The 26802-nt window shown below is 43.9% G+C and overlaps 2 protein-coding genes across 2 annotated transcripts in view; one reads left to right on the forward strand and one right to left on the reverse strand.

Moving 5' to 3' along the window:
* Positions 1–4125, reverse strand: part of VOPP1 (VOPP1 WW domain binding protein) — a 67302-nt gene extending 63177 nt beyond the window's left edge. Inside the window, exon 1 of the mRNA XM_050892656.1 lies at positions 3962–4125. Within this exon, the coding sequence (XP_050748613.1) occupies positions 3962–4012 (51 nt within the window). The 5' untranslated portion in view covers positions 4013–4125. The remainder of the gene's footprint in view (positions 1–3961) is intronic.
* The window catches only part of LANCL2 (LanC like glutathione S-transferase 2), a 166393-nt gene that overhangs the window by 102465 nt on the left and 37126 nt on the right, over positions 1–26802 (forward strand). The gene's annotated exons all lie outside the window — the stretch shown is intronic.

The raw sequence follows: 26802 nt of genomic DNA on the forward strand, positions 1-26802 counted from the left end.
TTATCAGTATTTCTATCAGTGTCCCCATTATAATTCTTAGCAATAAGAAACAGAGTGTGTAGAAATATCAATGCTAGTATTTCCAAAAGCGATGATCTAAATTTTGTATAGCTATGTGGAAACCTTCATGGTGGGATTCTCACCCACATCTCACACCATCTACAGCGACTACAGGCCTCAGCTTATCTTAATACAGAGCACTAAAAAGCTTGACTTAAATATTCAGGCAGTTGCATTAGCTCCTAGATTCCTCTGGACACACCATATGGGCCAACCAGAAGCTTAGGCACCTAGAATTATTTGACAGTTTTGAAAGTTGAGGCTACCCAGCAAGCTACTCAGCAGCACTAACAATAAAACACCTTCTTTATTACCACTGCAGCACAGAAGGGGTCCTCTACTGGGCTTAAACAGCTGAGATGAGCCTCCCCATCCTTGAGTTGAGCCTCAGCCACCCCGTACTTCCGCAGCTTGCGGGAGAGATAGCAAGCACTCAGTCTGAGAAGTAAGCCACACAGAGATACTCTGGTGCCCTCATTCAGGCTGAAAATAAGCTCGCTTCATCATCAAGGGGGCAGGGGGGCTGCTTGTTTAGTTTTATTTTTTCCCCATCCCAAAGACATTGCTATTCATTAGTCACATTTAAGCTCAGATGGCCAAAGCCCTTGGGATGTCTGATGAAATAAAAGCAGAAAATCTTGATATATACCCCAAACAGACATCACTTTAAGGACCTCCTCAAAGTCTTCCATAAAACTGAGAGCCATCTACTCATACAAAATTGAGACAAAATGCAGTCCTGTCGGTGGAACTACAAGCCGTGCTAGCGAGCAAGACCACTGGCTATTCATGAATGTTGCAATCACATACCCCAGTACTACGGGTCTACCAGACATCCAGGCTCCTGGTGAAACAGGGTGTTTCAGGGAACTGCGGTTAGTAACACATTGCTACCTCCAAGTAGTCAAATTAATTTGAAAAAGACAGATGGATGAAGATTCAACAGTGTTCATTTCTTCCTGCAAGAACCAAAATTACCTGTCAAGTTATCCACCTTAAAAGCTCCTCATTTTAGCTTACATGTTAAACCATTCAACCATGACTAAGTTGTGAGCAAAACTCATGGCATCTTTGGCTTTTCTCCCCTAACAACAAGGTCTTCTCAGAGCAGAGTTTCCTGGGTCCTGGGGTTGGAGATTTTTCTTCCATCATTGGAAGCCTTTGTGGTTATGGCGGAAAACCCTCGTCAAACAAGAAAACTCAGAATTAATCCCCCTTTCCTACCATCACAGTGCTCTGGGCATTTCTGTAATTAGTGTATCGCAAGCTCTTCTAGAGAAAGGACGAGCATCCTAGCATGGAGAGCCAGCAATTTCTTACGTGTAAATCCTGCTTCGATAGCGATGCCTTCAGTTGCCTTCGTGAAACCACCCATCAGCGCAAACAAGCGCCTTCCCCTGGCCCTCAGTCCCTCTATTGCATCTTCTGCCTTTAGATTCTGGAACAGCAAACCATTACTTCCCTGCAGGAGCGCAGCACAGTCAGTAACTGACTAGGCTTCAACCTGAAAGCCACAAAGAAACACACCCTGTGCGCATCTGAACTCACACCCACCATGAATTTGTTTACTTGTTTACTTGTGAAGGAGTTTATTGCTTTCATCAATATAACCAGAAATAGTGTTTTTGAATGCACATGGACAGAAAATACATTAACATCTTGCAACAAGTATTTTCAGTAATTTAACCAAGGAGAACTTTAAACATCAGTGAACTACTGCACATTGCTCTGAAGGACTAAACGGCTTCCCCCCCTCCCCCCCGCCCCTTATTTGGATAACAGTCAAAGCCTTTTGCAAAATGCTGAATGAAAAATATATTCCTCAGCTCACGCTCTGTTCGAAGCTGCGAACAGATTTAAAATAATTGTAACAATGCTATTTCAGATAATAGCCAGTATGGAAGTTAGTGCAGAAGACAGCAAAAGTTTCAAATACCAAAAATCTTCTAAACAACCAGATGTCTCCAATTCAGTTATTTAAACCTTCAGCGTTCTGTTTCTGGGCCTTTTTTTCCTGTAGAGTACAACTTAAAACAATTTGGAATACTACTTATTTACATAGCATCTCATTTAAAAAGGTATCCTAAGCACTTCCAAAAAAGAAAAAAAAAAATCCACAAAACCAGATGGCAAAACAAACATTCTAGATTAAAAGGAAAAACAACCCCCACAATTAAAACCAGTATAAAAGCTTAAATAACAGCAACATTGGCTACATCCAAAGAGGATTTATGCAAATTACTTTTTTCAGGCACGCAGGATCTTTTTCAGCAGAATACACATTAAGAGAGCAGAGACATCTAATCAAACAGATCCTGGAGGGGCGAAACCTTTCACACTCTCAGATGAACAAATTCCCTCTGGGAAATGCCATTGTCCGTTTAATTTAATCGACATTTTGCCATTCGTGCTTTCTGAAGAGCTTCTGCAGAGTCAAGAAGCAATTGCGGGCCAGGCTCTGGGCCAGGTTTACAGCCGGGATAACGAGACACAGCCCAATTAACTTGAAAAGAGTTACATTCATTTGCATTAAATGGTGATTTTGATCTGAGTGTTTTAATGGGATGATGCTGGACGACACAGTGGGCAACATACCAGAAATCGTTCATCTACATAGGTGGCGTAAACACGTAGTAAACATCATTTTCATGAATTATATCCATTACCAAAAACAATAATTACACAGCCAGCACTCTGGTTTCCATGTATGGGTTTGGTGGTACATTGTTTTTTTAAAAAAATTAATTCATTTTCTGTCTAAACTGCTCCGTCACAGAGGCAACACAGCTCTCCACCCTTCCGACACCTTCAGCTAGACTGCCTCTGGGCTTTACAAATGTAAAGATGTACCTAAGACAAGCCCACGGGCATTTCCAAAATCACCCCAGCACACTGCCACTGCCTGTGTCTGGCGATGACTCGAGTGCGCTGGCAAACCTGCCGCCAGGAGCTGCACATGGCAGCGTGCCCACGATGAACTTGTCCCAGGGTGGCTACCGATGCCCCCCAGCCCGCCCCCAACCCCAAGGTTAAACCAAAGACCAAGAGGCAGCTCCCCACCAGAAAACATCTATGGATCTGCCTGCTAAAAAAGGAGCTGGTTTCCCAGCCCCATGACATAACTGCGTGGCACAAATCCCCTCTCTAATTAACGTAAGCTGCTTTTTTTTGTTGTTGTTGTTGTTCATTTTCTTGTTTGTTGTAACTACTAAAGCTGCACTACTGAGGCTTTCCGAGAAGTTTAACCACGCTGCTCGGTGCCACCACGGCTCCTCCGGAGCTTATGCTGCCGCACCTCTACCTCACAATGTAGATTTTGTCCACGAAAGGTACTTAAAATAAAAATAAGAAATGCACCTTCCATTTAACCCTTACTGAAAGGTGCACGTTTCGTGTCCCTTGGAAAGCCAGCCAGCCTACTAGGAAGAGACAGCTTCCAACAACTTGTGCCCCTGCCTACAGGTCCCGTGTTACTCCGCTCCAGCACACCACAGATAATCTTCTTCTGCCTCCAGAATAAAACATTAAAAAGAAAGCAAGCCAGGTCGCTGCTAACAGCCGTAACTACTATACCCCGGCAGCCTCCTAAGGCAGCAGAGCCCCGCACCGCCGCCCCCACGCACTCCTGACCGCACACTGCCCGGGAGCTTGTGGAGCCGAGCCCGCTCCGGCAGGGACATTAACCCCAAAATAAATATTGTCACACCACCTCCCACACACCCCCCGGCTGGGTACGGGCTGCCAGCTTCCTCTCCGCCGGCCGCGCCGCTCCAGGTCGCGACTGATGGCAGATCCCCCCCCGCCCTCCCGGGGTGAACCCGCCGCCCCGGGGGCTGCCGGCGGCGCCGCAGGCAGGCAGAGCAGCGCTCCCCCCCCCGCCCCCGCCCCCGGCCCACCTCACCTCCCACAGCAGCGAGAGCAGCAGCGCGACCCCGGGCTGGAAGCGGTTCATCTCTCCTCCTCCTCCCGCGGCGGCCGTGGGCTCGCCCCTGCCGTCTCAGGCGCGCACGGGCGCTGTCAGCGGCGCCATCCCCGCCGGCGGGGGAGGTCCGGGGGCGGGGGGGGGGGGGGACACGGACACAGGCACGGAGGGGCAGCGAGCAGGGCGGGCTGACAGACAGCCCGGGGAAAGGGGCGGCGAGAAGCCCGCGCCGGGGGCAGAGGGACGAAGCGGGGTAAAGCGGCGGAGACGGAGAAGCCCCGCAGCAGGGCGAGGGCGGGCTGACCCGCCGATCCCCTCGGCGGCGGCCGGAGCCGGGCGGGCAGCGCCGCGGCAAAGCAAGGCGAGACGGAGGGCAGCGCGGTGCCCGGGCGGGCGGCACAAAGAGGCCAGGCGCCGCCGCGGCTGAGGGCGGGGAGAGGAGTCGGCCCGCCCCGCCCCGGCACCGCCCCGCGCCGCTGCCCGTCCGGGAGGGGGCGGCGGCGGCGGGAAGGGGTGGGGGGAGCGAGCTAACCGCCCCCCTCCGCTGCCCCGAGAGGCGGGTAACGGGCTCCGTGTCGGCCCCGCGCGGTCCGCGGGGCGCCCGTGGTGGTGACACCCCTCCGCGGGAGAGCGGCCCCCCGCCGGCTGCGCGGACCTGCCCTGCCCTGCCCTGCTCTGCCCTGCCCTGGCCCCACAGACCGGCGGCTTGCCCCGGGAGGGGTTGTGCGGGGTCCCCGGGGGAGGTGACCTGCAGGTCGGGATGTCTCGGGTGCCGGCCCCGAGGAGGAGGAGCAGGGCCATGTGAGCCTTGTGAAGTTCAGCAAGGCCGAGTGCAGGTGGAGGGAGATGATCCTCCCCTTCTGCTCCACTCGTGAGACCCCACCTGAGTGCTGCATCCAGCTGTGGGGTCCCCAGCACAAGACAGACATGGACCTGTTGGAGCGGGTCCAGAGGAGGGCCATGAAAATGGGCAGACGGCTGGAACACCTCTCGTGTGAAGAAAGGCTGAGAGAGTTGGGGTTGTTCAGCCTGGAGAAGAGAAGGCTGCAGGGAGACCTTATTGTGGCCTTTCAATACTTAAAGGAGGCTTATAAGAAAGATGGAGACTTTTTACCTGTAGTGACAGGACAAGGGGCAATGGTTTTAAACTGAAACAGGGTAGATTTAGATTGGACATAAGGAAGAAATTTTTTACAGTGAGGGTGGTGAGACACTGAAACAGGTTGCCCAGAGAAGCTGTGGATGCCCCATCCCTGGACATGTTCAAGGTCAGGTTGGACAGGGCTTTGAGCAACCTGATCTAGTGAAAGATGTCCCTGCCCATGGCAGAGAGGTTGGACAGGGTGATCTTTGAAGGTCCCTTCCAACCCAAACCATTCTGTGGTTCTATGATGGCGCTGCCTCCATCAGCCTCGTGGGTGGGAACCGGAGCTGCATGCACAGGCTTAGCCCCCCCTGCCTACAGGGTGCACCTTTGGCACTTCAGAGGAGAGGCTGTGCTCCTGCCCTGGTCCTTCATTTCCTCAGTGAGCTTAGTAACAGCCCTGGGTCATCATCTTCTTATAAAGGTCTCAGGACTAGTCCTAGACCAGAGTGGAGGGGCTCGCCAACTCCAGCAGTGAGCCCCGTGGCAGGTGGCTGGTGCAGTTATGCCCTGGGTGTTTCCTTCACCGCCACCTTGCCCTGGTGCTTTGAGCCTCCTTTTCCAAGCCCTTTCCACTCTCAGCACAGCTGGATATGGCATGGTGTTCAGTGGGAGGGAGGCACAGCTGTTCTTTAAGTTTAGGAGGGACCAGAGTTTACCAAGGTCTCTTGCCCTTGCTTTACAGGAGAGCTAGCTACTTAGTCCTCAGGAGAATATCAAAATAGATAAGGAGAGGAACTCTCTTACCTTCTCCTGTTTCCCTCTGAATGACAGACAGGCCTTTCCCAGCAGCATTTCTGAAGGAGGTGTACCCTCCCACTGTCCTTTTGTGGGCTACCTATTTAAAAACGATTAGCACATCCTTGCAACACACAGCTCCTTCGTTCAGCACTTCCTTGTTGTCATAGTCTTCAAGGAAGAAACTTGCTGTCTCCTGATGCCACGTTGCCCAGCGAAATAATACCAGGTGGTTATTATTTCCATACAGTGAACTTTGGGGGAGTTTAGGAGTGGCTTCCAGCTGGCACCATTAATCATACGTCCTCTCAGGCCCAGGTCATATGCTCTGTGTAAGAAGTGACTGTAAACTTTAACAAATTCCCACACACTGTGTGACATTGCATACTCAGAGGTAGCCTGCACAAGTCCTTCCTGAATGACCACTGATTTTGATACCTCTTTTTGTCTCTGTTTGATGCCAACCAATCTGAAGCTGTGAGGTGCATTTTTCAGATGAACACTCACATCTCTAACTGAATTTGCTAGAAGATGCCTAAGGAGATGTCACGGCCATCACTTTGTCCAACAGTGAAGACTGGATGAGGCAACTATACACACAAGTCTCTATATATAGTCTGAGTTGAAAAGTCACGCTTTCTTACACCTGGAGTATAGAGAAAGACATGTTGTACATCGGGTATCATCTAAGATGGATCAGCTCATCTTGTCTCAACATACAAATACAAAGTCAGGCATCACTTCAAAAAGGCTCCAATTCATAGAAGTTTGAAAAGGACAGTTTTCAGAGCCCTGTCCTGATGCATGGCTTTAACACTAAACTCCGTTCCCATTCCTAATTTCTGTGTTGCATGACCCAGGAGACGGCATTTTGGAGACACACTGAGACACGATGACTCTTCATGGAGAAGCCAAACAGCCTGACCCATTTAGGGACGCCAAATGAGTCTGAATGTCAGTGCTGAGCACGGGTGCTCCGTGCCACTGCTGTATTTCCCAACAGGGGTGCTCTGGCAGCCCAGAGACGGGCAGAAACCCTGATAGCACAAATTCTGGGAGGACTGAGAAAGCACTAAGGCATAAAGAAAAGGTAGGAGAGGAATCCAGAGTCTTGCAACCTAAGACGCTACCACCCTTGAAGGCCAACACTGCCTGCACTTTCAGCTGATGACCCACTATCAAATATGCCTAGGCAAGAGCCAGCTATCATCAGACACATTTCAGTTAATTATTAACACATACATCACTACTGAGTTTAGGTTGAGAACCAAGAAAGCGTTAGATTTTTTTTTGCTCAAGAAAAGAAGGCTTCAGCTGGGGCAAGAAAGGAAAAAAAAAATATTAATGCTGTTTTTATCCAATAGACAGATTAGCAAGAGTGAGATGGAAGCAGTGGGCTGGAGGAAGAGGAAGCCGCACAGTCTGGAAGCATATGCTTCCTAGTGCATGGTTTATTATCCAGCCTAGATAAGGGTATGGATAGCCTATGCTATAAAATTCTTTCCAGGCCAAGAGATAAACTGAAAAAGGAAAACCAGCTCCTGACCCAGGAATAAACGGTTTCATATTTCATTTCAGTCATATCTCATCTCACTTTAAGTGATGTCTTCTTTCATTTCCGCCTAGCTTCAAGGAACCATCTTCATCCCCAGGGAAAGCCCATTAGCTTTAATGGAGTTCGAGTACAAATGAACTTAGCCCAGCATGTGGCCTTTTCTCAGCAAAAGTGCGAGTTGCAGCAGAGCCCCTTAGAGCTTGTCTAGGCGATAAATGAACACTTTCTATCCACCGTGCTGCAGCTCGTCGGCGAGGCAGGCAGGGCGCATGCACCGTGCTGGTTTGACACAACAGTAAAATGAGATAAGGCTTTTGTTGGAGGTGAGGTCCCTAGGTAAAAAACCAGCCCCTTCCTTCATGGCCTGATTCCAGTCTTTCTTCAGATACAGTGTTCAAAGAGCTTAATACTCCAGAGAGCCCAGAATCTGTGCATAGAAACAAATATATATATATTAAAAAAAGAGTTCCAGAGCAGTAGCATTAATAAAGCTTCTTTTTATCTGATCGAGACTTGTACTGCAGCTGGAATATTCACAATATCCCTCCTCTCTGTGGATTCTTAGGTGTTCCTCAGTAATATTGCCATCATTCTCTCAGTGGAGGTGCCAATATTAACATACTTCTTTTACTCAGCCATCTCTCCTTCCTCACATGTAAAAGCATACATTATTTTTGAGACTGCCACTCCTCTACCAATTTTTTTTCAAATTGAGTCACAGGTACAGAAGTTCCTAGGGGGGATTCACAGTACATATACATGCGTGTATTCTGTATACCTTATTTATTTTGAACCCAGACTGGTGAATATTTTTAAAGAATATAGTGCTTATAAACTACTTTTTATTGAGCTTTTTCTTGTTTATTTTGAAACAGTTGTTTCTAATACTATTGAGAAATACTCAATTCCACAAGGGCTGTGTGTGAAGCAGGTAACAACTTCATTATGAACAAACAAATACAATATTCTTATTTGCTTCTCTGCATGAACTGTAAATAATTATGTACATCTACAATTTTGTATTTATTAAAGTATGCCACTACCTCCTTCACAGGTGCTATTAAAAATTAGTCAAATTTTTGTTTGTATTCAAAACTCTGTGTTTTAAGTGTAGGATCACCTCAAATACATTTTGAGATTCTTTTTTTATAATTATGTAAATGGCAATAGCCTTTGTCAGTAAGTCAAAGAAAGCCCTTTTAAATTACATAAAATATTCAGTAAATGTCTCAGCCTTCCAAAATCATTACTGATATCTGTTGAGAAACTACATTAGCATTATTCATTTAAAAACAGGTAGAAAAAATATTCATGAATGCAGCAATAACCAGCCAAGACAAACATAATGTCATATTTCTGCAGCTTCCATATCTTGTTCAAAGCACTTTGTTTATCTATGGTGTGTTTTGTTAAAGCTCCTATGCCTTTTTTAAGATATGTGGGACATTTTCTGAAAAACCATGACCATTTTTTCTAACTGTCTAGCAGTTTACACAAAGGTGTAGTCTCTTGGCAGAATAATAGTTAAATTATAATCCAACTTCCCAGAATAAAGACTAATTTTTTTCATCGCTTGTACCAATAACTACTCATCGTGACTGACTTTAAATGAAACTTTAAAGGAAATCTGACTCAGGACTTGCTTAAGTTTTAACAACCTACTCCAAATTCAGTAGCATATTACCCCCAGTGCCTCCATCTTCAATAATTGTATCTTCAGTAAGAGTCTGTGGAGGTTTAGAGAGATGATCCAGACATAGTAGTCCTCCTTCTAATGGTAATGTAAATATTTATACCTCCTACAACTTAATTTTTGTATGGAAGGATATTATTGAGCTGAGCAGCACCAGTCAAAGAAAATGTACCTGATTTGTATTTTAGTATTCCAATACATGCAGATATTAATTTTTTTACTCTTCATTAATATCTGCAAAGCACATGAAGAAGTCAGTTTTCAGTAACTACTGACATTAAATAAAAGTCACTGAACTGAAACAGAATGACTGCTTACTGGATTGTACTTGATCTCCAAATAAGAGTCCATAGTAGTCGTAGTCACTATATACTACCACACTGGAAATCTGTGGCCACTTCAGACACAATTTCCAAGAAAATATAACATATTTAACAGATATGCTAAGAAATTAAGGGTGGAGTGATTATCTAGAAGCCACCCTACCTGGGCTCCCAAAGAACAGCCCCGCTGTTCACACTCTGTGACTTTCAGGCTTTCTTGGTGGAGTCAGATATTTGTCCATCATATTAAACAAATAATTCTATAGCAAACAGTATTTTGAGAAGCAGCAAGTACAAGATAAGCATTAGTATTCCGAAGGACAAAGCTTATTGATTAAACATACTACCCAATGCAACCAGAATAGCTGTGTCAATCAGATCAAACGCTTTTTTGTTCAGTTTTCTCAATCAAGAATGAAGTTTTATCCCTTCAGCAAAGACACTAATGTTTTGTGTTAGAGAACTCTGGAGCTCAGAGGGATTATTTTTTCCCTGCAAGATGGGTCATTTGTAAACACAAACTCCTTTTTTTTGCAGTCCATGGTGAAGGGACAAACGTTGGCTTGGTGGAAGGATTAAGGAAGGTTAAGTTTATTCAGAGTATTGTTATAGGACCAAAGCTCAGGGCCAACGAAACATTTAGGCTTTGAATTCCTATTTGGGCTCCTACTATTGATTTCAATGGATAGTTAGAAGTCTAAACACACGCTGTTGGAGCTAGACGTAGTCTGCACTGCGTCAGACCTGAGCATGGCAAGTATGAAACGCTGTCAAATTAGAGGGGTAACTTTCCAAGCTGCCTTCAAATGGTTTGTAAGGAGACAGAAGGAAAAGGTCTTCTGGGCAATGATCACATCTGCCAGGGGAGGAGGACAGGGCTGAACTGCATCTGTAGAACATAGGGAGATCAGATGAAACAGCCTAACTTTGGCCAGACAGAACTGGGGTCAGAAAATGAGTAAGATTTTGTCAGGAGGGTCTGGAAGCCACGAGAGGACAAGGAGACAGAGCAGGGTGGGACTCTGAAGAGAAAGGCACAGTGCAACAGAGCTCAGTGAACATAAGCAGTATGGTGCACAAGGATGGAAATGAACTGAAACAGAGATTCCTAGGGGTGATATGTGTACCACTGATGGCCTGCAAGCTGTGGAGTGGTAGTGGTGTGGGGCAGATAAATGCAGTTTGCGTCCTCCCTTGGGAAAGTGAGAGCCTGTAGTATGGAGGCAGGGTGGGGGAAGAAGAGGTGGTAGTGCTTCTCCCCTTATGGCCAAGCACAGAACCAACAGCTGCTGCCTGCTATCACTGAGGTTGAGTAATCCAGCTGTAATTTATATATAAATATGTAATATACCAAGTTACTTTTTGTTCCAGAGTCTTTATTAGGCGGTACAGTAAACTGCAAATGGAAAAAAGGATGCTCTGGCATCCCTGTCAGCACTTGCCTGCTCTGTGCTTTGCTCACCACTGATTTCTTCTACAGAGCAGCTACTTGATTTAAAAACATGGTTATTCTCCTTAAGTGTTAAAAGAAAAGGGATGAGGAGAGGAAAGGGATGTTGGCAGAGACTAAGAACTAGAGCTGATCATTGTCAGGAGTATGTCGTGTATCCAGACACTGTCAGTGAGCTCTCTTAGCACTCTGGAGAAAATGCCTGGGGAATGCAATTCCAGGCACACGGTGGCATAATGGAAATGCAAAGCCATCCCCTGTGGCCTGTGAGGACAAGCCCCCTGGAATGAAATAGTCTGAAGCACTTTATTTTTGCTTTGTCTTATCTCATTTTCCTGTCTGTGCTGCGAACAATCTCTCAACCCTTATAGCATCCTCGTAGCCAGAGAATAAAAAGCTCTACCAGGTCATTGGTTACAGTCTGGAATAATGAGACCTTGGTGATCCAATTCTTCTCATACCAATGTAAATTAGGATTAATTCCACTGAAGTCAATGGGACAAATATAAAACCAGTGCAAGTGGAGAATCAGGTTTTAGATTTCAGCTTTAAGTCAAACAAAAAAGATGAAGCAAGTTGCCTAATAGGGGTTTTCCTTCTTCATTTAAAGTAGTAACCATTTCCGGGGTTTTTTTTCCTTCAGTGTGAATTTATCTGTAGCACACTGAGAATTTCTCCACCGCTATAGCCTGAATATTTCAATATGAGAAATAGCATCCTATTAAATAAAGATGGAAAAATGCATCAATTGTCTGGCAACTGTACAGGCAATGTGTTTATTAACTAATGTCCCCCCAGCAATCTCAATTTTCTCATATTGTAATAAGATGAGAAGAGGATTAAGCTGTTGCTGGCCTGAAAAAAATTCAACACTAGATGTATTCTAGAAATCACATGGGATAAAATGCAACTGATGTCAGAATGACAAGAAATCATAACAATACTAATGGGGCATCTGATCTGTAAAACAAACCATTTTCAATAATGGAAAATATGTAGGGCTGTTAAAAGAACTGTGCAACGATGCTGTTCACTCAGTCTGTTGTAGCAACCTCAGAGAGCCTCATGGGGTCCATTATGAAAAGGAAGATTATTCACCTTTAATCAACCTTCTTTGAGATGTGCTGTCTCCATCTACATTCACACACACGCAACACTGTTAGTCAGGGAATATTTGCCTCAGTGGTACCCCCAGTGGCATCTCCATCCACCTATTCTCCCATGTTTTACTACTGCTACTACTACCATCACCACTACCAGGGTTGCATACAAAACCAAAAGAGGGGATCAAGTATATCTCCTGGCTTCCTGAAAATTCAACAGGGACTAAAACAGAGAACAGAAGGTCAGTGGTGGTAGATGAGTAACCTTTCCTTCTCACTTGAGTGATGGTCTGCAAGTGTGCCCAGTGGGTGACCCTAAGCCCTTCAATAATACAAAGTCTACCTACCAACCAAGGTTGTGAAGCAGTCTTGATGGCATGGATACACAGCTTAGATAAAAATGGAGGGCAGGCAGATCTGCAAAGCTGGCTGGCATAGACAGCATGAGGTATAGAAGAGTCATGACTCATGTTGTTTAAACTCCGGACAGGGTTGTCCACCATACGCTCATGTGAGGTAATGAACTGTCAGGCAAGAAAATTTGCAGGAGAGTCAAGGAAGGCAAATGGGGAATACAGGAGGTCGAATGTAGGTTTTGTCCCTTGGGCAGGGTTTCCAAGCACTTGTCTCAGAGTTAAGTTTCATAGCGCTAAACCATTCAAGCACAAAATGCAGCACTGATATGAGTGCTGGCATCTGGATAGCTTTTGCTGTCTAAATAGATCCTGAGAGGCTGTGGACAAGAAAGCTTTAGGTTTGCTGGATTATGAACAGTGAAGTGATTTCTATGTCAAGAGTGAAGAAAGAAGCCCAATGGATTGTAGATTCAATAGGTGTAAGATCTCTTCAGTGAAGAGAGATGATAGTGGGTTTTTTCACCCTTAAAAGGAATATCTCCAAACATCTGCTATACCTTCTTCAGGAAATTTGAGGACCAGAGCCAAGAATTTCTCCCTGGCAATAGTGCAAAAGGGAGTGTCCATGCAGGCACTGAAGCATGTAAGGCTCTGTATGAGGAAACTACCTTGATTTTCTTTAAGTGTGCATACTGTTTATCACATAAATCAAGCTAACTCCTTCAGCTGAGGAGTATCAGTTTACTAACTCAAGATGCATTCTGGCAGTCTGGTTCACTGTGTAAATCTAAATGTAAGGACTTAGTAAACAGTACAGTCTGTTGAAGTCAGTGATTTATTATTTGCTTGGCCTTAACAAGCCCCTAATGCTATTCAGTGCAGACAAACATCTCACACCTACCTAAACTCCACTACAGCTTTTATTATCCGAGACGCTCCTTCCTGGCTGTTCTGAACCACTGCAGTGTGCCATGCATTGTTAAATAACTTTCAAGCAGCTCTATTTTCAACTATGCTAGATTTGTTTACCAGCACAACTTGCCTTATGTTAGCACATATTTGCCCGGCCCTCAATTTCAAGTCCGATCATTAAAATCTGTATTTGTGCTCCCATGCCCATTTCTTGTAATGCTCCCTCTTCCAGCTAGCCCAGCCTTGAGAAACCACACTATGAGCACGCTCCAGGGCATCCTTATGTTTTAGGAAAGAAGACTTGGATTTTCTAGGCTTGCTGATACTGAAGAAGAGGCAATGTGTGCCCAACTGTAGAAATAAAGCTGTTTCTTGAGCACAGGGGCCAGGATGTGGTGGGGGTAAATAACACTGCTGGGATACAGGGATGGAAACAAAACAGTCCTACCAAAAGCCAAGGGAAGCTGATAATCTTACACGGCACTCTGTAGCAACCACTGCTACACAATGCTGGATGCTATTAGGGGCAGGTATCTCATTAGTGCTCCTCTCTGATAGCAAGGACTACATGGCATTCAGATAGAGATATCCCAGGAGCATAAACTGGTGAAACATTTGAGGTAGAAAACTAAGATGATGCAGATCCCACAGAGAAGCAGAAACTTTCTGCTGCAGCCACTCAGAAATGGTACAAACACAAGTTGGTTCCTCCAAAAGAAAAACTGAGAAAAAAATGTTTCCCTGTTCATTGCCCCAAGTCTTTCCATCCTCAGTCATCCCATTCCTTTCTCCCTCCTCTCTTTTCAAAATACCAACTGACTATGCACAAGGAAGGAAGAAAACAGCAGGTTTGAAGTGTCCCAATACCTTTAAGATGACAGCCATAATACAGCCATAGCCCAAAAAATAACAAAACCATTCTACAATCAATGCAAAAACCATTCCCAGGTGCATTTTTTGACAGATAGATTGAATTCTTAGTAACAAACAGCAAAGCACACAAAAGAGCAGAAAATAGGTTTAAAACAATAACAGTTTCCACATTGAAAAATGGATCCAAAAGAGAGTCTCTTTGGGCTGCAGCTGTGTTAAAAATTGGCTTGAGAAGAAAGAGTTATGGTCTGATAGAGTTGTGGGGAATTGTTCCCACAGCTCAGCGTAACAATCTCTACACACCCATGCATTAGATAGTGGAGTAACGGACAGATGGATATCAACAAGCCAAAAAGCAATACAGCTTTTGCCAGTGGAGCCAACCATTCAGCTTACCATGCACACAGCAGAGCTATACACAGCAGCAAATGGCCATGTCAACATCAATTATTTACTAATTATTATCTATCTATTATTATTAATAGACCTCACTTTGACATTTGCAGGGATTCTGCCTGCAAAGAGTGATGCAGTTCCCAAGGTGAAATGCTTCTGGACTCCATTCAGGATGAATATCCATTATCCTCTTGTCCTTTTTTAGTGGTGATGAGAGGTATTTACAGGAACAATAGGACTAACAGGAGAAAATACCCTTCTTAAGGAGATATTAGTCCACTTTTCACTGTGAAAAAAAAAAAACAAAACAGGTTTAAGGGCAAGCATAAGAAGATTGAGCCAGCTGTTATTCCAGCAGTAGGTCAGCCTCAAAGTATTTACACTGTGCCTAGAAAGAGTCAGACTCAAGATGTTTGTTGGTAGAGGAGGCTGGTAACATACATCGCCCTTCCTATGTCTGCTGTATTCATACCTCGTGAACAAGAGACCTTGGGCCTGTGCTAAGATATGGAGAGCAAGATATCCACTTCTTGCAATCTCCAAAGCTTGGGATAAGATATTCTTTTTATCTCAGGCTTGAGAGTTCACAATATAGATGTTCTTAGGAAGGTAGAAATATCCTCGCTGTCAGTAAATGGTATTACTTTATTACTAACTAGATTCATATGCATTTCAAATGGAATGTGAAATCTCATAGCTAAAAATAAAACAGTGGAATTATTATATTTCCAGTTGAAATAACTGATCACTTGGTCTTGTTGCGTCCTAATAGGATACCATCAGACCTGTAATTATAACAGTGTAAACCGAGTAGCTCTAATAGCTGTCTTTTTACCCAGCCATTCTTATTAACGGAAAGACAAACACAGCATGTTACAGCACTTTTTCAGATCACTAGACAACCTAATCTAATTTATGCTGGCAACCTTTAATTTTAACTAGGTCAACTCACTCTATGAAACCACAGAGAAAACTATCCTGACAATGCAAAATTATAAAGTATTGGAAACAATATGAGTCTGAAATTGCAGGTAGGAGAACAGCAGCGTATGAATGAAGGTAGCCACAATGGAAAATATTTTGCGAAGCTGCCACAGGAAAAAGAAACTCACTTCAGAAAAAAAATGTCATTTACTCGCGTTGGGTGAGATCCAGCAAGCTATTGAAGTGAGCAGGGGATCTTTGTCTTGGTTTCAGTGGGCTTTGGCTTGGAGCCATTGTTTCTCGCAGTTCAGAGAATCAATTTGGTTCTTCAACTCTCGAGACTGAATTGAACGAGTAATACTTATCTTGATGATGTGGAAACCCTGCTTGACTAATTCAAGGATGTTTTGAGCGACTGTGTGCAGGCCACCTTTATTGCTGGTGTCGCTGAGCTTTACTGAGTCGGGACCCCAAGAACTCCTTGTGCCCATCTGCTACCCCCCGCTCTCTGAGAAGCACGGCACGTAGAGGGGTAAGGTCCCGGGCAATGCTGCTTTCAGAGACTTTCTAGAGCTAATACACATTTTAATATTCCTAACTTACAGATTTTAATTAAATCAAATGTCAGTGGAATCATATTATTTTCTGGTGGTTAGATTTTAATGAAGTTTTAAACTGATCCTTCACTTTAATGAAATAATTATATAATGCAGGGATGTGTGCTACTATTCATCTGAATTAATAATGCGATCGCTTTGTGTGCTGTCATTTTCTGCCGAGGAGGAAGAATATCAAGCAGTTTTCTCAGTCTGCAGATAAATGAAGCAGAACTTTCCCTGTTTGTGTTTACAGGTACAAGATATGCACTCTCCCTTATACACCACGTCTTACTTACAGTGACTATTCTCCTTCACCCTCTCTTACTCCCAAAACTCATGGAGTCTATTTTGTTGCCAGCTGAAGAAGCCAAGTTAGCATTGTCCGGGCAGATGACCACTGCCTGGCTGCTTGAAGCAATGCAAGTCCGGAAAGCTTACTCAGTTACAAGGAATGAAGCATTAAAGCCTTCTGTTGCAGGCAGTCAACAAAAATAAACAAGTTCAAGCAGCTTTGTGAATTAAGAGAGTTGGTTAGGATAAAAAGATATTTAAAGGAAGTGGGCAGTTAATGCTGAGATGAAAGGACAGGTCAATAGGAAAGGAGAAGGAGATGGCAGCAGTGTTTGACCTGGTGGCATTTTTCAAGGGCCTCTGTACTTCAGTTGGGCTTTCATCCTTCTTTTTCTATAATTATTCTGTATACAGTGAAGTAATTAGAAAGATGTTTGGTGCTCTGGTGAGCCTTTGTAAGCCATTAATTTCCTGCAATAGTACTGTCTTTGCGAGGGACAGACTCTCCAGGGAAATGATGTAGAAACCCCATGAGCACACCCCAGGGAAAATTCCTCCCTGTCCTGCCAGCCGCACACAGTATGCATTGCACTTTTTAAATTTTCATCTCTAACAAGGAAACAAAGTCATCAAAAAAGAGGCAGTTTTACAATCTAGGTACACATGGAAAATACTGTTGCCTCATTTCACCTGAATGTGGTTAGCCACTCGGTACATAGGGTCTCGCAGGGATGTTCCTGAAGGATAAGATTTCTACATGACACTGAGCAGATGAATTCTCAATCTAGTCTTGTCTTATTACAGTGCTGAACACAAAGATTGCTTTCCTGAGCAAAGCAGAACAAATTGCCTCCTGTAGTGTGCTCAGAGTCACAACTGATTATCACTCCAGCAACGCCGAGTCCAAGAGACTCTCTCTGCTCCCTCTCGAGGTCATGCCTTCCTCACGCTTCATGCTCCAACACACTCACCTGCAGCCAGTCATCTTCAGCCCCGAACAACTTTGGTTTAGTCTGCTTTTAGCCTAATGCCCATATTCTCCCAGTCCCTGCTGTTTTTACTACATAAAGGGGCTTGTTTGGCCTGAAAGAGAAAGAGTTTGGCCTCTGGATCTAAGGTCTCCCATTGCCACCTCTCCATACAACACCCCACATTAACCCCAAAGGAGGATAACGAAGCTGCAGCTCCCACACTTTAAACATCAGCAGACCCACTGGCAGTCCTTACAGGTTTTCACAGAGCATCATCCACCCAAATGAAGGAGTTTTCAAGACAACTCACTGTCAGGTTTAGCATGGCTTCACACATCAGCCAGAAGTCATTTATCTATTTATATGCCATGGCTTATCAATATGTATGGGCTATATCCATTAACCTAAAGGGGATCTCCCAAGTCATCAAGCCTAGTTTCTTGCTGTCTCAAGAATCTCACTCAATTAAACCATAAATTTACCAAAAGACATGTTTCTACTAATCAAATTCTGTTGAAAATCAAAGAAAAATTAGTAATTTAAAAACCCTGTACAAACTCATTACTCTATGTTTGTCTGTTAGGAAAGTCACCTCAAATCTAAATTAGCTTCCAAATCAAATATCTTGGAATTTTTGGCCATTTTGCCAGCCTGTGTTTCAGCCAAGGTGAGGACTAATGGGCCGTACTCAACAGTCCAGCATGTGCCTGCATTAGCACTACCCAGTATGCCACAGTAATACAGCAGTTGCATGTAACCTTGCTCTGATAACTAAGAGGAGATGCCTTTCTAGGGTTCCTCATACACATCCACTATTTTCATGGGTTCTTTTGGGGTTCAGTGAAATAATTCATTATTATCATGACTCCTTTCAACCTGAGCTGCCATCACTGCATTATCAGTTTTCAGTTTCAGGAGGCTGAAACGTTTCCCTTCCCAGGTAGTATTTGTGCTCTTGAGTCAAGACTTCCCACAGTCTGTTAAGTACTGTTTTTTTCTAAAATCTTCCCCCAAGGGTTGGAAATGTGGGTAGGCTAAAATGAAAACAGTCTCAAGAGGTTTTTTTGCACTCTGGTAAATTCTGGGTTCCCCTTTTTCATAAACCATCACAATGGTTTTGCAATATCGGTAAAGCTCCTGTGATAAGATCTGAGCCCTGTGTGTATCTGCTGTGAGTATCTGGGGAGCTGGCCCAGTTTGTGCAGTTTTGCATTTCTTTCTGATTCCCTCTTTTCTGATTATGTGTGATAGGCAACTTTTCCTGTCACAAATCTCACATCTCTGATTTCATTTTCAGAACACCTTTACTTTTTTCACAATTTGTAAATACATCTGTTCCTAATCCCAGCTGTAGCATGTGCTAGGATAGGTAGTAAGAAAGATTCTTGGTTCTGCTGTGGAGCTGTTGGCAATGTCCCCTTAAGGATCATTCTTGGGTTTTTAGAAGCCGCTTCCAAGTGTTGAGCTGGGATCTTAGAGGAAGAACCAAAAAATCTTCTGGGTGCTGGAAGGAAGAAGAGACCCATGTGAAGTGCCGAAGCATGGGTGAATCAGGAGATGGCAGAGAGAAGTGGAGGAACTGGCAGAAGTTTCCTTAGAGGATGGAGAAAGGTGGATGAGCAATCAAGCAGGAAGCAGCCATGTTCCAGAAAGCCAAGAGTAGCCCTTGTAAGTGCATTTTGAATGTGTATGTTGTACGGTCCCAGATGCATATAACCATCAAACCATTGTAGTAGAGAATAATAAGTGCCAAGAATTCTCATTGCCTTTATTTCATCTTCTTATTTGACAATAATTTACTGTCTGCTTCTCAGTTGTCAGGCATTTATTCTTTCTCCCACATTTGTCCAACAATGCTGTGAAAGGAAGGGCACAACTAGCCTAAGGCATTTTTAAAACTGACTTTTTCAGTCATTTTCCTTTGGCTAACCAACAAGAAATAGGCATATACATGCAACACCGTCTGGTAAGAATCCAAAACTGAACTGCATGACACCTGGGTGGAAAGTGTAGAGGCTCAATAAAGTACTTTGCAGTTACATGCATTTCAAGAAGTACTAACATCAGTCAAAGAAGTCTCTAAAATTAAATCCCATTCTTTCTCTTTCAGTTCCTGATGACCAGAAGAAGCGGTGAGTAGCTACACAGATCATCCAGGCATCTGTCTGCCACACTTCTGACTGAGCAGCACTTTTGTTGGTTCAGCAAGTTTGTGCCCTCAGCTTTAGGGAGAGGAGAAAGAGATGAGAAAGAGAACTTTAAGGGTTCAGCAACTTCAGAGTCCTAGATATTGACTGTAATGGTATATAATGGTATGCTCTGTGTTTGGAGTGCATAAAAAGAGCTACTGTGACCATTTCTAAACAGTTTTCAGTTCAGAGCTCTGCATATTTCTCTTGATGCCTCAGTGACAGAGCTTGTATGATGCATTTCTGTCCTTAGCTAGAGCATTAGGAAGTTTCATTCACTTCAATTTGTATTCTGGAGTTAGCCTAAAATGGCCTCTTGATGGGGGCTTTCCCCCTTTTAAAGGCTGCACTATTCTTCTTCCTCCTAGTGCCCTACATCTGGCTGCATGAAGAGAGGAATTTGTTATGTGGACAACTGGATGCCATTTCCCATGTGGTGTAAAAACTAGTGATTTGAAAGTGCCAGAGGGCTTGACCCCTGCCTGATTAGTTTTTTGAGTCACCCCACAAGTTAGTCCTTAAGCAGTTAATGTCATTGTCCGTCATCCCTGGGGATAATCCATAGCCAAGCAGGGCAGAGGAGCAAAGGAGAAAGACCAAGGGTCATCTATCCACATAGAAATTGTATCTTAACAACTTTCTTAAGCACTTGTGTTTAAATTCATGGCAAATTTCAACTATAATTCATCTGAGACACCTCCAAAATGTTTTTGTCTCCTATTGTTGTTGGAGCAGATGATTAATGAACCTCTGCTTGTTATGTAAAAGTGAATAAGGCATTTGTTTCCTGATTTGTGTAAGGAGGAAGGGAGCTATCGTAACTTGCCACAAACTGTGTGGTTCTCAAGCACATTCCTATCTCATACATTTTTCACTTTTAATGAAGTCCAGATCAACTGTTTGTCTATCAAATGTTCTTGCTCACTTGACACAGGTCTACAGTTCTAGTGCAATTTCCTCCTTTTTAAGCAGATGCAAAATCCCCAGTCACTCTTTCCCCTTGCAGATGAATAGGTAGTTAATTTCTAGGTCTCTTAGTATTATCACATTAATCTATGTGTATAAGTAAGAGTCCAAAACTCCTGCACATTTCACAGTTTCAAGGGCTAGCCAGGTTGCTATCAAGTTTGTTAGCTGCCTCAGTTTAAGCAAAACCCTACTTTCTGTCTCTCTGTCCCATTTTCCACATTATTTGAAGGATTTTTCCCTAAGTGCTTGTGATGCTTATCCCAGGATGATTTTATATTTCAAACAATCCTCCTGACTGTGACTAATTTTGTCACAGTAGTAGTATTTACCTCAATTGCTTCTCTCTGCTTTTTCTGACTGCCAGCTTCCTGGTTTAAATCAAATTTAACATTTCTTTCCAACCCCTTCAAGCACCATGAAACAGATGAGAATCCCTCTTTTCCACCCAGCTTGGCACAGTCCCGTGCTTACAGCATTGACTGTGATGGAGTCCCATACTCCTTGCTTTCACAGGAGTTTCCTCTTCTCTTGCCAGTGCAAGCACTGTGATGAATATCAGAGGCTCTTAAAACCAGACTTGTCAAGACTCCCACGGTGAGCTCTACAGCCTGCCTCCAGCTACATTTGCCTGTTAAACTACGCTGCAATCCCTCTGTCACTCCCTGGTCCAATACACCAAGGATCAGGCTGGCCTGATCCTGACCCACTCATCCCCATGCAGAGGAGAGCCGGCCATGTCACACTGTAACACGTAATGCTAAAGCCACAGTCAAACACCCGAACAGGTCCCATCAGAGAAGAAGCTCCCCGGCTGTCTCTCCCTCACCACGTGCTTGGCACTGCTGAGCATATGTACTGCTGCTCAATCAAGCCTTGCAAGAAGCATGCCCTGAATCTGAGCTGGCTCCTCACGGATCAGGAAAAAATATGCTGCTGATGCTCAAATCCAGCTGAGCATTTATTAATTGGTCCAATACGAGATACCCTGTATAGTCTATATATATATGGATACATGAAAAGCGCCGGGCTGCTCGCATCCTCTGTTGTTCTGGGTGGGTTACTTCTCTCTCTTCTAGCAATACACTGAGACTGCTCAGCATCACAAGGATGTAACCAATCTATCCTACCTTTGACGTTCAGCCTGAATAGATGCAAATAAGTGAACATTTTCAAAGAATGAAAAGGAAATTACTTTGATTTTCTAATCAAGCATCGATTGCCTAATATCACTAACATCGAACGTAAGGGTGTTTTTTCAGCCTTAAAGCGTTCTTTCTTTTTCAAGCAGGCAGTTCTAGTCAATAGATGAAAAAACAAGGAATGACAAGTTTATACCAGGAACAAAATAAAAGACCATATCATGCTAAAAACTCCAATTTTTTTTTCCTATAAGTGGGAATTCTACTTGAAAAAGTATTTCAGATTTTGTGTCTGTATGAATTAGAATTTACTTTCTCACCCACAGAGCCCTTTCCACACAGGGTTAAAAAACTAACAATATAATTTCTCTTTTCTTTGATCAAAGTTTAATCAAACAGTAACCATGGGGATGTGAAGATGTAAAGGCAGAAAAATCAAACACCATGCATAATACCTCTTAATAGAGGTTCAGCAACCATAAAAATAAATAGACAGTCACTGTTTCTAGGTTCCTTGATCCAAACAGATGAAAACATGAGATTTTATCTGCATTGCTAATGTCACAAGATTGCAACTAGAATACCTGGGCATGTGATGTTCTATAGACATGATTGTTTTTGACTAATTGCTGTGTTTTCCTGGAGGAGGGAAAGGCGCTTCCCATTTTTTATTTCATGCTCCAGGTCCGTCAAAAATAAATACAATCCTGTATTGAGGACAGAGGTTTCAGTTACACACTGAGGGCCAAATCCTGCAGTCCTTATTCAGGGGAAAACATCTCCTTACTGCTTTAGGAGCTGAGACTGATAAGCTGGCCTCACTTTTGCCACACAAACACATGTAGAAACACAGAAATCTGCAAGCTTCGTACTGAAAACAGAACCGCAGACTCAGCAAACAAACAGCACATAATTATTTGCTCAATTACTCTCGGAGCACAACATCCCATTACCCTTGAGCTGGCAAGGGAAGGACAGTGCTCAGTTCTGAGGGTTTTTTAAATTTTTTTTTCCATAGGTTTATAACATTGCCAAATCTTGACAGATCACCATGGGGACAGCAAATACCACCTTCCTACTTCAAAGTACTAAAAAAAAAATGTTAAATTTTAGCATGGACAAAATAATGTATATTCCCCAGGTAACACCTCAAAAAAACCCTCAAACCACAATGGCTTGGAAATTTTCCAAAACTACTCAGTCTGAGCCAGGTATCTGGTGTGGAAAATTACAGTCCAAATGGTTAAGAATTGTTAGAAGCAATTGAAAACAGCTTTTCCTGAAGGAAAGTGTTGGGCAACCTTACTGATAGGCAGTGCAACAAGTTCTGCATGAAATAATAATAAAAAAAGAATATCAAGTAAATAACGCTTTTGTTTACATTGGTCCTATCTCCTGCTGAGATGATGAGTGGTGACTGCTTAATGACTTACTATAGCCACTCAAGTAATAAATCAGAATTGATGGCTTTCTCTTAGAGCAGGTTGTGAGATTGGATGCAATCTCACAACTGATGCAATCCACTGTCTCTTACTTCATTCTCCTCCACCACAGCAGAGGGTACACTAAACATGCCACCGCATAGCTCAGTCTCATTAGCAATGGTAGCCTGACAGCAGTTTAGACCCTGGCTTTCTGAGGCGGTGGGGAAGGTAACAGAGTTAGGCAATTTAGTTTAATTGCACGAGGAGCGCGGCCAAGCTGCACCCTCCTGCCCCAGCTCTCGTCTTCCCCTGCTCCCACCCCGTGCAGAAAGGGGCTGCTGCTCTGTGAAGATGACACCCATCACCCTCAGCCAGCTCTTTGCCTTTTATTCTGCTATTTATTAACTGATGCCTGCAGATAATTCCAATGTACTCTGGCCTCATTATGAGAAGGCAGACTCTCAGTTCGGTAATCTCCCAAGATAAAAGAAAACAAGGAAAGAAGAGGAGAAAGTCATTTATGTACTTCAGGCACTGCGACGAGGCTTGAGAAACGTGGGCTGCTTTTGGAGCTGCCACAAAAGGCATCCATGGGCAGGAGGATGGCTAGCCTTTGTCAAGATGTGCCTCAGACTGCCTCGGTTAATGGTGGTAACACACCCGTAGTTTCCTCTCTTCCCTTCTGAGCTAGGCCCTGTCTCTTAGTTGTGCTTGGCCACCCCACTGCTACAAAGGGATGGATTTAGCACAACTGTAACACCAACAATTATAAAGACATAGGTTTATTACTGATTTAAAAGAGATAGGATTATTACTGATTTAAGAGCCAAGCTTTTACTTTTACCTTGTTTTCTTTCTGTTGCCCACCCTATACGCCTCGAGCCCAGCCTCCACCGGGCAGCTGGCCAGAGGGTCGGAGCGCAGAAGGCCAGAAGCGACCATCACCTTCTCCTAACCTGGCCTCCTCCACTACCTCCATGGCAGGGCTCTCTCCCTAAGGTGAGCTCAGAGAAATTGTGAGTTAAAACACAGCCTTGGGGTGGGGGGGAAAAAAAAAAAAAGAAACATTTTTACCTGTTCCCAACCTAGGAGTCTTAAAAATAAAAAATGAAAGTAGGGATACTCTTCCTGGAAAAGCAGCAGCCTTTAACAGTTAGCTTTTTCAGTTCAAATCCAGAACAATGATCTGTAAAAATAAAAACCCTGGAGCAGAGTGAGACCTGCCATGTTTCCAGAGCTGAACTCACAGCAGCGGCTAAAACCCAGGCCCCACAGCCCCGCTTGAGGCAGCTGAGGCCGTACCCTGCCCTGCAGCGTGCTTCCCTCCCACTTGTGCCTTCCTGACTTTATAAGGCTCTCCTGTTAAGCATGAATAATGAACTGATCTGGGTTAAAAATAACTTTCTTTTTCCCCTCAGCTATTTTTTTTTTTTTAAACCAGATCATCCTCACAAATCCAGTCCACAAAGTAGCTCTGCAAATCATTCATCTAGCAGAAGGGCTGCTGCCCAAGTACAAGGGCAGAGCAAGCAGTCCTGGGCTTAACACAGCATTTGCTGATCATCCTCTCTCAAGAAACCATTTCTGCATGCAAAACCCCACAGGTTAGCCTTATGGAAGAACTGTGGGGCACCTGGTCAGAGGAGAAACTGCTCTCCACTGCTTGTTGTTGCTTCTTTATTGAGGCCGTTACTCCCACGTATCCTTGTCTTCATCTAATTCTGCATCTAAAGTGAAAGCTAGACTCCATGCATGTGTTCAAACCCTCCTTGCATCCACATTACGTAAACACAGCTGCAGCTTTTGGGGAGCGCCAGGTCCCACAGCCACCCTTAGGAAGGACCCAAGCCCATACCTTCCTGCATGGCACTGCCCAGCAGATGGACTGGCCATATTTCCCTGTCCAAGCTACTCATCTGCATCCCACCTGTGTTTCTACATGCTGTAAGGCCTTCCCTAGGAAGGCAGAGGGGATTTATTGGCAACCAGAGCCCTGCCTGCCCAGTGTGCCTGTGCCGAGTGTAGAAATCTGCAGAGCTGCGCTGGGGGATGTGAGAAGCATGAGCCTGCTTTCTGGCTCCTGTGATCATTACAAACGTGGCTTCTCATCTTTTCATGCTTATTACTTCCCAGTACCACCTCCTGGTTCCCTCTCGCAGCTTGTGAAAGCTTGCAACCGTTTTTCATTAACGTCAGGGCGCATATTCTATAACTATCCTTTGGTTTTATCTGCAGGCAATTATTAAACCGCCTCTTTCTTTTCTCTTCTTTCCTCCACCGCTAAATATGTCACCATCCCAATATCTGCTCTGCCATACTGGCTTACTACCTCTCTGCACTATCTGTCTGCTCTATGCAGCAAAACTAGGGGAGATCCAGACTATGGGGCACTTCTTTTTTCCTTTGCTCTATTTGCCATTTTCACCTTGAGTCCTTTGCTAAGTCTGCTTGCAGTAAATCAAACCCTTTCCCACTGTATAAGCATCTCTTTGCTGGAATAGTCTCTGGGACTGATGGATTCCCTATCGCTTTTGCATAATGCCCTTCTCAGAGCCTGTACAAAGTACTTTGTTATCCGACGTGAGGCCAATTTAATTATCTCCTGCTGTACAAATATCTGTCATGCTTCAAAGGTATGTTGTAGACCTTCATCCAAAAGCGGCTGTGCTGGCAACCCATAACTGATAATGCTTCAGCTAATTTTACAGGAGAGGTTGCTTTGTAATATGTACCATTTCTGACCAGAAAGAACATCCAACAACCACAACCTGGTACAATTGCTTATTCTTCCCTACAACAGCACTGCTTCTTCAGAAATCCTATTTTCCTTTTCTATCCACACCCACTTTATATTTTCCTGAGGTGAGGCAGAATGCAGGACTTCCTTCTCAGTTTTATAAATGTCCCACTTTTTTTTTTTTTTTTTTTTTTTTTTTACTCCTATGCCATAAAACACCAGGCAGCAACATTTATCCTGGAAGTCATTAATCCGTTATTCTTAGATATACACCAAATGCATCAACTATGCTGTAGGGTAATTGCTCACACCAAAATAGTCTTTCCTGTACATTCATTGTTAGAAATGTGTTCAGCTGTAGTTCCAATACTTGCTCCTAAGACACACAAAGTGAGCATAGTTTAATAAGCTCTACCCAGCCTCCAAGTTTTGCAAATGAATAAATTTAGGAACAAGATATTGATTCATTTCAGCTGGGATTTATGGTGGCTTTATTGCACGCACAGCTCCTTAAGCTGCCATCACTCTTTGGAGTACCTGCAATCGGTGCAGCCCTTTTCATAAATTCCACAGGTGAAATTATGCTCTGCTTTTACAATTTATCCAAGTGCTTTTTGCCAGGCTTTTTCAGCACATATACCACAGACCTAGATTTGAGGAATTCAGAAATGAGTTCATCAGTATGTGACTGTACTAAATACAGCTCAGCATTTTTCTTTTAAATGTTCCTCACGTCCAGCATGTTTGGATCTAATTTCTACCTAATTACCGTTATCTCTAAATACCTTTGGACAAGTTACCCTAACAGGAAGGCTGCTTCAGCTTTGCTTTTTGCTGTGATGTTGTAAAATCATGCTCATTTACCATAAGATTGACATAGGGCATTTTCGTTGTCCACTGCCTCCTGGAGCTTTGAAAGTCAGGAGCTTTGCTGCTTCTACATCAACCTCCATTTTCAGTACCGTACTGTGAATCTTCATGTTAGTGACATTTAGGCATACTGTCCCTCTTTACAGTCATGGGTCCTGGGGAGC

The sequence above is a fragment of the Gymnogyps californianus genome, chromosome 2 (genome assembly GCF_018139145.2).
Source record: "Gymnogyps californianus isolate 813 chromosome 2, ASM1813914v2, whole genome shotgun sequence".
In the NCBI taxonomy this organism is placed as follows: Eukaryota; Metazoa; Chordata; class Aves; order Accipitriformes; family Cathartidae; genus Gymnogyps; species Gymnogyps californianus.